The 12,537-nt window shown below is 44.6% G+C and overlaps 1 protein-coding gene across 1 annotated transcript in view; it reads right to left on the reverse strand.

The window, feature by feature from the left end:
• The window catches only part of CRACR2A (calcium release activated channel regulator 2A), a 52,212-nt gene extending 39,858 nt beyond the window's left edge, over positions 1–12,354 (reverse strand). Inside the window, exons 1-3 of the mRNA XM_087722267.1 lie at positions 12,197–12,354; positions 5,338–5,559; positions 3,738–3,849 (exon numbers count right to left, since the gene is read on the reverse strand). Of these exons, the coding sequence (XP_087578393.1) occupies positions 3,738–3,849; positions 5,338–5,502 (277 nt within the window). The 5' untranslated portion in view covers positions 5,503–5,559; positions 12,197–12,354. The remainder of the gene's footprint in view (positions 1–3,737; positions 3,850–5,337; positions 5,560–12,196) is intronic.
• Between the last annotated feature and the right edge of the window lie 183 nt (positions 12,355–12,537).

Genomic DNA, 12,537 nt, shown 5'->3' on the forward strand with positions numbered 1-12,537 from the left:
TCTGACCACCAATCAGAGTGAAGAGCTGAGGTGGTGCAGTGGTTAGAGTGCAGTACTGCAGGCCACTTCAGCTGACTGTTAGCTGCAGTTCGGCGGTTCAAATCTCACCGGCTCAAGGTTGACTCAGCCTTCCATCCTTCCGAGGTGGGTGAAATGAGGACCCAGACTGTGGGGGCAATATGCTGACTCTGTAAACCGCTTAGAGAGGGCTGAAAGCCCTATGAAGCGGTATATAAGTCTAACTGCTATTGCTATTGCATTTCTTGCACAGGAGCAGGTGGATCAGTTGTGGGGCCCAGAGAGGGCATAAAACCAGGGCACTCTCAGCATCTTTGCCCAGCATCTCAAACCATTGTGGTCCTTGTCCACCATTAAAAACCATCTTTCCAAACAGCCTCCATGTTTCCAGTGTCTTTCTCCCCACTTGGAACTGAATCCAGATGGACGTTTCTTCCAATATAAGGTAGTGCTTGACTTACAACAGTTCGTTTAATGGCCGTTCAAAGTTGCAACAGCCCTGAAAGTTACTTATGACCGTTTCACGTTTATGACCGTTGCAGCATCCCCATGGCCACGTGAACAAAATTCAGCCTCTTGGCAACTGATTCACATTTATGACCGGTCGCAGCGTCCCGGCGTCACTGGGACCGTGTGAAAGCAAAGACAACGAGGAAGCCAGATTCACTTCATAGCAATAGCACTTAGATGTATACACTGCTTTTAAAACCCTCTCTAAGCGGTTTACAGAGTCAGCCTATTGCTCCTCCCCCCCAACAATCTGGGTCCTCATTTTACCCACCTCGGAAGGACGGAAGGCTGAGTCAGCCTTGAGCCTGGTGAGATTTGAACTGACAAATTGCAGGCATCCGGCAGTCAGCAGAAGTAGCCCTGCAGTACTTGCACTCTAACCACTGCGCCACCATGGGGCTCAATAACAACTGCGTTATTTGAACCCCTTGAGTGATTCACTCAAACGAGAAAAGTTGCAAAATGGGACAGGAGCTCACTTAAGAGATTTCTCACTTAACGACCTAAAATGTTGGGCTCAATTGCGATTGGAAGTTGAGGACTGCTTGCAAAACGGGGCCAAGCCCGCTGAACAACTGTCTCGCTTAGCAATGGACATTTGGGCTCAATTGTGGTCGTAAGTCAAGGACTACCGGTATATTAAATCTTTCCAAAAGAGCAGAAGGACTTAGGTTTTCGATATACTGGATGACAAATAGATAACCGGGTCGCGTTAAATGGCCTGGCAGCATCTCATGGCGTGAACACTTTTATTGAGCACCTCTAGCAATAAAAGCTCTATTAAAGTCTCCATTAAATCACCGATCACTGTTTAAATCTCCATTAAATCACCCAGATACTTATAATTGAGCTGCAGGCTAAGGATCTACAAAGGCAGAGGTGTCAAACTCAAGGCCCCTGGGCCGGATCCGGCTCACAGACTGCTTAGATCTGGCACGCGGGCCACCCTGCAAACAGGGTAGGACCTGCTTGGGGGGTGTCTGCCAGCGAAAACGGAGCCCGGAAGCGATGCACCCCCCCCCCTCTGGCCTCCGTTTTTGGCTGCAACGGCCTCCTGCAGCTCTCTGCCATCCCCACCCCAACCCCGAGCTTGGTTTTTTGCTGAAAGACGGCTAACAAAACCAACTAAAAGCAAAATAAAACAAAAGGAGAAATGTTTTCCCTTTTGCAACTAAGGAAATGAGAAAGGGAAAGAGGAAAGAGAAAGAAAAAGAAGGGAAGATGGGAAGAGAGCAGTGGTGGCATTCAAACATTTTTACTACTGGTTCTGTGGGCGTGGCTTGGTGGGCATGGCTTGGTGGGCATGGCAGGGGAAGAATACTGTAAAATTCCATTCCCTCCCCACTCCAGGGGAAGGATACTGCCAAATCCCCATTTCCTCCCAATCAGTTGGGATTCGGGAGTCAGAGAATAGATGAGGGCGTGGCCAGCCAGAGGTGGTGTTTACTGGTTCTCCAAACTACTCAAAATTTCCACTACCGGTTCTCCAGAACTGGTCAGAATCTGCTGAATACCATCTCTGGATGGGAGCAAGGAAGGAAAAAAATATGGAAAGAGGGGAAGGAAGAAGAAAGGAGAATGAAAAGGGAAGGGAAGGAAGATTATGAGAGGGAGGGAGGGTGTGTGGGAAATCCTGCCTTAGCACAGATGCCCCCAACATGAGTGATGTTGAGCTAGCCACGCCCCCCCCCAAGGTCAAACACAACCCTGATGCAGCCCTCAATGAAATCAAGTTTGACACCCCTGTACTAAGGTGAGTCCCTTGAGGTTGGATAACAAAGAGGACACTGCTAAATACTTTGGTCCTTTGGGATTTCTTCTGAGAAAAGCAACTGGTTGTGGCGAAAGGAAGGAAGGAAGGAAGGAAGGAAGGAAGGAAGGAAGGAAGGAAGGAAGGAAGGAAAGAAAGAAAGAAACTAAGCTATCCCAACCGAGGCTGGGGGATTAGTCATCCAGGATATAGGAAGGAACTGAATCCACAGTGTGTTAAATGTGGAAAGTAAACAGAGAGAATCATAGGATGCACGAACAACTAAGGGAATGAGGTAAGCCTAGCCTATCGAAGAGAAGGATTAGGGGAGACATGATGACTGTCTTCCAGTATTGGGGGGCTCTCACAGAGAAGAGGGGGGCCAACTTATTCTCCAAAGCAGCAGAGGGCCTAAGAAGTAGTGGGTGGAAACATGTTTTTTTTTGTAAAAAGTTTTTTCCTTTCAAATTCATTCTTAGATATACATTCTTATAATTGTTATTTAACATATGTCAATATCATTTTTCCACCTGTATATTTATATTTTTATATTTTCTTATTTCCCCTCCCCTATTTTAATCATGTGTCGTCTTGAGATATTTAGTTTTCTTTCTATTTATATCTTTTTTCAAGCCACTCGTAAAATCACCCCCATGTCCTGTTAGTACACTGATTCCTCTTTGTCTTTTATTCTCAATGTCAACCTATTCATTTCTGCACAGTCTAATGTTTTCTTTATTATACTCCCCTTCCGATGGGATTTTGTCTGCTATGGGGTGGAAAGTTGTTAAAGAGAGATCCAGAGATCTCTAGATCGATCGAGAGAACCCTAGAAGAAGGAGAAATTTCCTGACAGTGAGGACAATGAAGCAATGAAGCAACTCAAAGAAAGGAATGTCTCAATTAAAGGATCCCATGAGCTGCAGTGGCACAGTGGTTAGAGTGCAGTACTGCAGGCTACCTCCGCTGACCGCCGTCTGCCTGCAACTTAGCAGTTCGAATCTCATCAGGCTCAAGGTTGACTCAACTTTCCATCCTTCCGAGGTGAGTAAAGAGGACTCAGATTGTTTGGGGGCAATAAGCTGACTCTGTAAACAGCTTAGAGAAGTATTAAGTCTAAGTGCTATTACCCTTCCTTCCTTCCTTCCTTCCTTCCTTCCTCCCCCCCTCATTCCCTTTCTCATTCTCCTTCCTCGTGGCGCAGTGGTCAGAATGCAGTACTGCAGGCTAATTCTGCCCACTGCCAACAGTTTGATTGTAACTGGCTCAAGGTTGACTCAGCCTTCCATCCTTCCAAGGTGGGTAAAACAACCCACCTATTGGTTTTCCTCTAGATCAAGTTATGCTACAGAGAGATGAGAACTCCAATAATATAAATGAACGCATAAAAGAACCACCAGAATAGGAATTGACAGATAAGTGAATTACTTCTAAAGCATGATGTGGATGGAGAACTCACTGAATCCAGTAGTGAATTCTTCTAGAGTAAGAGAGCCATTGCCATCTGCATCCAGAGTGTTAAATACTTTCTCCAGCTCTTCAGGAGCAAGGGGTAACTCACCATGGAGTCTCTAAAACGACAATGTTTTTCCTCAGTTACACAGACGTTGCGTGTAAAACTAAAAGGTTAGTTTTGAAAAGATCTCAAAAACAAAAATGACAAATAATTTAGGTGAACGGAAGATTGCTTTTCTTTTTACCCAGTGGGATTGCAACCATCTACCATATTTTTGGACTATAAGATGCACCAGAATATAAGACGCACCATGATTTTGAAGAGGTAAATTTAAAAAAAAAAGTTGTTGCACTCTGCAGGCCTCCCAAACCCTCTGCATGCTTCATTTTTTGCATACAAAAAAGATCATGCAGAGCTTTGGGGGGCTTGTAGAGTGTTCTTGGGGGCTGGGGGGGGAAACAAGCTAAAAATGGCCCGTTTTTCACAAAAACAGCCCATTTTTTGCCCCCAAAAAGGCATATAGACCTTTGGGAGGCTGGGGGGGGGGGGCAAGCAAAAAAATGGCCCATTTTTTGTTTGCTTTTGCCCTCCCCAGCCCCCAGGAGCACTTTGCAAGCCTCCCAAACCCGCTCCACGTCTGTTTTTGCAAAGGGGGCTGAGGTTTCTGTAGGCCAAAAATGCTGTATTCAGTGTATAAAATGCACCCAGATTTTCACCCTCTTTTGGGGAGTGAAAGGGTGCATCTTATACTCCGAACAATACGAAATTAGGAAATAAGCCTCATTAACTCATGAGGATTTCAGCCTGTGTCTTACTAAGATAACCTCTGGATTCAGACACAGTTAGAAAGATACCAAAGAAATTTGGAACGTATGAAGTGTCTAAATTAAATAGCCATTAGTGACACCAAATTCTGCAAATATGACAAAGCGCACGTGAAGCGAATCGGTAGCAACGCCGGTAGGAACCCACGCCTGCTCAAGACCGTTGCAGCATCCTCATGGTCGCGTGATCAAAATTCAGACGCTTCACAACTGACTTGCATTTATGATGGTTTCAGTGCCCCCCCGGATCATGGGAACGCTTTTTGTGGCCTTCTGGCAAGTTAAATCTATGAGGAAGCCAGATTCACTTGACAGTCAATGTTACTTAAACAATACATAAGCCAACACGCATAAGGGACTTCCTGGTAGATTTACATCCTAAATCCTGTGTGTTATCTCCCTTGTGTTGAACTAATTTACAGCCAAGTAATAAAGTGGCAGAGCCTGTTTGGTGTGATGATTTAAGGTATTAGGCTAGAACCGTGAGTTCTAATCCCACTTTAGGCATAATGCCAGCCGGGCGGCCTTGGGCCAGTCGCTTTCTCTCAACCCTAGAAAAGGAGGCAATGGCAAAATATTTCTGGAAAACTTTGCCACGTACACTGCAGTGACATGTCCAAGCAATCTCCAAGAATCAGCTATAATTTTTTTTTAAATTTGTGAGAATAAAAATGTTATTCATTCTCGCTGGCTCCCAACTATAACTTCAAACAGGAGGGGCAAACGGTTCCTTGAGAAACGAATGAAATGCTTACATAAATCTACCTTTTGCAATTTACCTGCATGTCCTGGCGAGCAATAAACCCCTTCCCTTCCACATCGCAGATCCGAAAGAATTCGTGTGCTTTGGCGAACACATCCGATTGGCTTCCCGAGTCACCTTCTACTTTGCTGCTTTCTGGATCTCTCTGCCGATGAGCAACACGCCTTTTCGGACTGTCCATCTTCACGGGTTTTCATGAAGTTGCCATTTCGCTAAGTCTCAAAACGCAGCCCACGAGCTGAAGAGCGAAAGAAGACAGAGAGCAGATTAGAACCGTTCTTTGTGATGAATTCTTTTTGCAACCACTCCTACCAACAGCTTCTGAAGTAGCAAAGAGAACTGCCTGAAAGGTAAACATACAGCCGGTTTGACGTTCTTATTAAGCTAGATGAGTTGACGTTGTTGTTTTATTTGTTTTATAAGGATGTGCTGAATCTCGAGACTATGTTATTCGCCAAACTCAACAAAAACTCCTTGAGGACGTCGAGCGTTAAGCTAATGTCAATCAATCAGTCAACCAATCAACCAGAACAGAGCTGGAAGGGATGTTGGGGGTCTTCTAGTCCAACCCCTGGCTCAAGCAGGATACCCCTTTCAAACAAATGGGTTTCCAATCTCTTCTTAAGAACTTCCAGTGTTGGAGCACCCACAATTTCTGGAGGCAAGCTGTTCCACTGGCTAATTGTCCTCACTGTTAAGAACTTTCTTCTCCATTCCATTGCTTCTCTCCTTGATCAATTTCCACCCATTCTTTCTTCTCTTGCCTTCTGGTGCAAGTTACATCATGCCGTCATATCATCAGTTACATCATATCAACTGAAAGTTATTTGCTGTTCTTCTGCCGATGAGGCAAGCTAGCGGAATGTGGGCTTAGTAGAAGGTTGTTGGGGAAATCCATAGCTCGCACTAAAACTGTGCTCAGCAACAGTTCAACAAATGAGGAAAATCTATTAGGAAATAACTTGCTGATGCCCTTAAAAATTAGAAATCAGATTTGTATAAAATAGTCCTTAATTAAAAGATTTGTTCTATAATTTGCAAGGAAGTTATTTCCCCCCCCCCGCCTGAGCTATTTTGCACAAATCTCTAAATATCATTGATTCAAGGAGAGAGGTTTCTAGAAATATATAGGTTGCATTGTGCCAGCTGTCAGCAACAGAATTGTTACATTGCACCATCACAAAACATCTATAAAAATGGAAAAGCCACATGAAAATTAAGAACCAAAGTTTATTGCCAAATGTTTCCAAAAGCAATACAATCATCCAGCCCTATTGGGTGGGTGGGGGAATCACAGGATGCCATCGCTTCCTAGGCATTTGTTTCATGATTTAATAGCTCTTACATCAGGAAATTCTATTCAGTGGTAGGATTCAGCCAGTTCGCACCTATTCGGGAGAACCGGTTGGTAACTTTCTAAGTAGTTCGGAGAACCGGTTGTTAGAAGAAATCTCCTTTTGTTTTTTTTCCACTTCACAGGGCTAATCCTGTAAGGAAGGCAGGAAGCAAACATCTTGGTGTTGTTTCTAGCCTAATCTTTATTGACCTGCTTACAGAAACTGCCTCTCCGGTTAACCCTTATGATATTGTAACAGCTAAGGCAAAGCGCCCATCGACTTGAGTGACCTTGAGTTGGCCACGCCCACCCAGCCACATGACCACCGAGCCCCACCTACCCAGATGGTCATTAGGGCAGAGAACCGGTTGTTAAATTATTTGAATCCCACCACTGATTCTATTCATGTTCAGCCTGAATCTCCTTTCTTGAGTTCCAAGCCCTTGGTCCTTGTACAACAGAGAGAAGAGAAGAGAAGAAAATTGAATTCTTTATTGGCCAAGTGTGATTGGACACAAGAAATTTGTCTTTGGTGCACAGGCTCACAGTATACATTAAAAAGAAAAAAAATACATTCATCAAGAATCGTAAAATACAACTTAGTGATAGTCATAGGATACTAAATAAACGATCAAAATCATACTAGGAAACAAAGTAAAACAATATAAATTGTAAGGATACAAGCAACAAGGTTACAGTCATAAGTAGAATGGAGATAGGTATTAGGAAGGATGAGAATAATATAAGTAATAGAGTCTCAGTAAATAGTTTGACAGTGTTGTGGGAATTATTTGTTTAGCAGAGTGATGGCGTTGGGGTAAAAACTGTCCTTGTGTCTAGTTGTTCTGGTGCGCAGAGCTCTATAGCGTCATTTTGAGGGTAGAAGTCAGGGGTGGGGTCCTGCCAGTTCTAACCTCTTCTATAGAAGAGGTTCCACAAATCTACAGTGCCGTTTAGAACCGGTTCCAGTACCCTCCCCCCCGCCCGTCCGCACATCATCAAGATGAAGAGCGAGACGAGGAATTCTGGGAGTTGAAATCCACAAGTCTTAAAGCAGTCAAATTTGAACACCCCTGGGAGTTTTTCTTCTAAAGGGTTAGGGGTGCAAGGGTCTTGTAACTTGACAGCTTTAAGACTTGCGTGCTTCAAATGCCAGAGTTTCTGAGCCAACATTTTGGTTGCTAAGCAAGAGTTAAGTTACTACGTTGTTAAGTGAGTTTCACCACGTTTTACAAGTTGGTCACGCCCACCCAGTCACATGGCTGGCAAGCCACTCCCACTCGGTCACAAAGCCACTCCCACAAAGCAGGCCACACCTACAGAAGAGGTTCTAAAAAAAATTGAAACCCATCACTGGTAGAAGTTGAAACAACTTATGCCCAGGATGTGAGGGGTCTGTAAACATGCTGGAAGCCTTTGGATTTCTCTTGAGGGAAGAGGTTAACCAAGTCCAGAAGATAACAAAGGCTACCCAATTATCTGTTCAACCTATAAACGGTTGCCTTTGTTTGATTCAGTTTGTTATATCTTTACCTTATGAGAATGAATGCAGCATTGTGGCCAAGATCGGGAGAGTGCAGACATGCCTCCCCCACTTCAAATGTTTACAGGAAGTATTGTGCGTCTGTAGCACTAAGAGGGCTTACCCCAGTAGCGTTTAGAAATTTGCATCTGGTCGTCCGAGTTGAGTTTAATAGGGGTGGTGAGGAAATCCATGTAACCACAGGAAACATAACAGTCATTTCAAGGGTGTCACGCTTGAAATGGACGCAACGAAATTTCATTTTCGTGTATGCCGATTAGTGTATACTCAAAGTGACAATAAAGTTATTCTAACTCTAAATCGTTTGCTAGGGGGGAAAAAAATCCCGACCAGGATTTTTACACACCATTCACTAAGACAAGAGATTAGGCAGGCTGAAGTCTTAGAAAATTCTGGGTGTGCGGATTTAGAAAAGGAGTTGGATCTCGGTTTTCTCAAAACTAGCCCTGATGTAATGTGAATTTTGGGCAGTTTAGTCTAATGGTTAAGGCACCAGGCTAGACAGCGGGAGGTGGTGAATTCTAGATCTGCTTTCGCCATGAAAGCCAGCTGGGTGACTTTAGGCCAGTCCCCCCACCCCCACCCCCGTCTCTCTCTACTCACAGGTTATTGTCGTTTGGCGGGGGGGGGGGATAGGAGGAGGAAAGTGTGCTTGATATGTTTGCTGCCTTGGGTTGTTTGTAAAAAATAATAAAAGCATGATACAAACAACGAAATAAAAATAAATCAATGTTTGGTGCCTTAACTACAGAGCATAATAAAAGACAGGATTTAAAAAAAAAAAACATCCTTATGTAGTAAGCCGGCTAGACTCATTGGATACGAGGTGGGCGGCAAATAAATTTTATAAACACACACACACACACACACACACGAGAGACAGAAGAGGAGACAAACACGGAAAGAATGAATTGCTTCTCGTTCAAACCCTAAGCAGACTAAAGAGATATGAACACTGTGTGTGTATGTGTGTGTGTAAGAACTGTGTGTAGAACTAATTCAGTTCTAAATCTCTCTCTCTCACACACACAAACTTATGAAGGGCAGAGAGCAGGGAGAGGCGATGTAATAATATTCTGGGACTCCAGTGTCCTCCAAATTACTTTCATGTCAAGAATAAAGTACCTAGTAGCTAAGTAAGTGGGATTGGAAGCATTACCAACACCTGGCATAATAACCCCTGAGCAAACTAGGTACATCGCTTGCTATTCCTAACAGGGGAGCACAGCTTGCAAATATGCCAATATGTATGTACACAAGGAGACGCACCTGGAATACAAACCAGTTAAGGAATGGAGGTTCACCACCTGGCAAGCAGGTTAGCTTAGCACTGTCATTGTATTTCTTAGAAACTTGAGTGAAGACTTTTCACCTTGATAAAGTAACAGAATAACAGAGCTGGAGGGGGTCTTGGAGATCTTCTAGTCCAACCCTCTTCTTAGGCAGAATACCCTACACTACTTCAGACATATAATTATCCCATTTCTTTTTTAAAACTTCCAGTGTTGGAGCATTCACAACTTCTGGAGGCAAGTTGTTCCACTGATTAATTGTTCTCACTATCAGGAAATTCCTCCTTAGTTCTAAGTTGCTTCTCTCCTTGATTAGTTTCCACCCATTGCTTCTTGTCCTGTCCTCAGGAGCTTTGGGGAATAGCTTGACTCCCTCTTCTTTGTGGCAGCCCCCGAGATATTGGAAGACTGCTATCATGTCACCCTTAGTCCTTCTCTTTGTTAAACTAGACTTACCCAGTTCATCTAGGTGCGCGCCACGAATCAACGTTGCGGCTCAGTGGCTAAGACGCTAAGCTTGTCGATCAGAAAGTCGGCAGTTCAGCAGTCCGAATCCCTAGCGCCCGAGTGAGCTCCTGTTACTTGTCCCAGCTTCTGCCAACCTAGCAGTTCGAAAGCCCATGAAAAATGCAAGTGGAAAAATAGGGGCCACTTTGGTGGGAACAGCGTTCTGCGTGCCTTTGGCGTTTAGTCCAATGGCGGGTTCCAGATCCTGTCACAACCAGTATGCTGCGCACGGGGGCGAGCATCCTAGTCGGGCACGTGCGCTGCGCACACATGCGCGCACCACCGCCCTGCGACACCCAGCTGCTCGGTGGAGGTCGCGCAGGAACCTCATGCTGTGCACATGTGCAGTTGGCCCGGTTGCTTTAAAAACAGGTAAGGAACACGGGGGGGGGGGGGGGGGGAGTGAGCTCTGTTGCCGCTCCGGCCCTATGGAATGAGCTACCCCCAGAGATCCGGACCCTACCCACTCTCATGGCCTTCCGGAAAGCTATTAAAACCTGGTTATTCCGGCAGGCCTGGGGCTGTTGACCTCTGGATTGGGTTCCACCACAAAACCGCGGACAACAAAATCGCGGTCGACGAAAGCGCGTATGTGACATCATCACAGCGCGACGAAAAAGATCGAAAAATGTAAAAATAAAGCGAAAACCTTACCCTAACCCCCCCAAACCTAACCCTAAACCTAACCCTAAACCTAACCCTAAACCTAACCCTAAACCTAACCCTAAACCTAACCCTTAACCTAACGAAAAACCTAACGCTAACCCTTAACCTAACGCTAAACGTAACGCTAACGCTCTAAACCTAACCCTAACCCTTAACCTAACCCTAACCCTAACCCTTAACCTAACCCTTACCTTTATGTGAATCGGCTTGCTGTAATTTAATTTTTATTTCAATTTTTCGATCTTTTTCGTCGCGTTGTGATGACGTCACATACGCGATTTCGTCGACAGCGCTTTTGTGGAACGCAGTTTTGACGGGTCACGCTGGATTGAGGTCCAGCCCCGCTTAGATTGGGTGCATGTTGTGTCTTTTTAAATTTGTCTTGTTTTTAATCTTTCTTGATTCTGTTTCTGTAAGCCGCCCGGAGTCCTCCTGGATTGGGCGGCCTATAAATTTAATAAACAGTTCAACAGTTAACACTGTTTTTACAGCTCAAGATCCTAGAAATGTATTAGCCGTGGCAATAAAGAAACAGTTTTCACAAACATTCATTCTTTAATAGGCTATGACTTCCAGTGACATCTGTCATTTTTTTCCTCCCGATTCATCACCCAATAGCTGTCCACCTGATACAGAAGGTAGTTAAAAGTGGGAAATGGGTGCGTTTCTCAGGTAATATTTATATTGGGTGGCACAATTGCTTATCAAATGATAAGGCAAGAGTCGAACAACGGTCGTTAACCCTCCGCTTCCCGCTGCATATTGTCTGACGAAGCTGCCTTGAAAGTTTTGTGGTCTCTTTTGTACACTTTTGATAACAGGGCTGCCATTATGGGTTGGATTTGGTCAGTGGTTTTTTTGCTTTTCCCAGGTTAAGTGAGAACAATCAACCCGCGGAACAGAAGGTGCCTTCAGAAGTTGTGAAAGCTTCATCAGTGGAATCTTTCTCTGTCAGAAATGGTGCAGGGTCTCCAGCTTGGATGGGGGGTTGGACTAGATGACCTACAAGGTCCCTTTCAACTCTGTTAACCCAATCTAAAGTGTACATCAAGTATGCGTTCCTTTTCTTTCTTTTTTTTTTAAAGTGACATATTATGCAATTTTAAGAATATTTTGAAAATGTCTGCAGGGAAAAATGAACCAAAAAAACAAAACAATTTTGAAATACTCTTGAATTCGTAACTCTAAAACTTCAAAATCTCCCTCAAACAAACCGGCTCCTTGCCACTAGCTCTCGGCTGCGTGTAACTGTGCTGAACAGCATCCGCAAAAGGAAGGGCATAGCCAGCGCTGACTCTTTGAAATGCAAAAAGGATTCGCGGCTGCATTCCAATACATAAAATGCAGAGGAAGTTAAGGCAGGCACACGCTCCTCTCTCAAAACACTGCTAAAATGGCTACTTGGAAGTCGGATTTCTATTTGTTTCTGGATCTTTTTGTCTTTTTCCCTTTGATGCAACCCTGCCTGGGCTTTAAAAAGTCTGGAAAGAAAGAAAGGAAAAGTACTCTGGCAGATGAGGGAACTACTTACCTCTCTCTGCCTCTCGTGTTGGCTGATGCCTCCTGCGGTCGAAACGGCCCCGTTTTAAGCCTGATCTTTCGGTCCACCTGAGCACAGGGACACTGAAAAGGAAGAAGGAAGAGTACAGAAGAGGACTCCGCGCCTCGCTTGCTCAATCAACACGTGAGGCCGAGAAAGGGAACGGTGGGCGGAAGGGGGAGCGAGTCTAACCAGTTCTACCTCCTTTTAAGTCCTGTCAATATGCCTACTATATGCATGAGTGTGTCTCCCAGTGTGTCATTTTCTAAAGCTGCACCAATGCTCGAGGAAGCGCCGTTAAGTTAGGGAAGCTTTAGAATCTTGCCTGATTA

The sequence above is a fragment of the Thamnophis sirtalis genome, unplaced genomic scaffold, assembly GCF_051295495.1.
Source record: "Thamnophis sirtalis isolate CommonGarterSnake01/CBP01778 unplaced genomic scaffold, rThaSir2_p1.2 scaffold_9, whole genome shotgun sequence".
Lineage (NCBI taxonomy): Eukaryota > Metazoa > Chordata > Lepidosauria > Squamata > Natricidae > Thamnophis > Thamnophis sirtalis.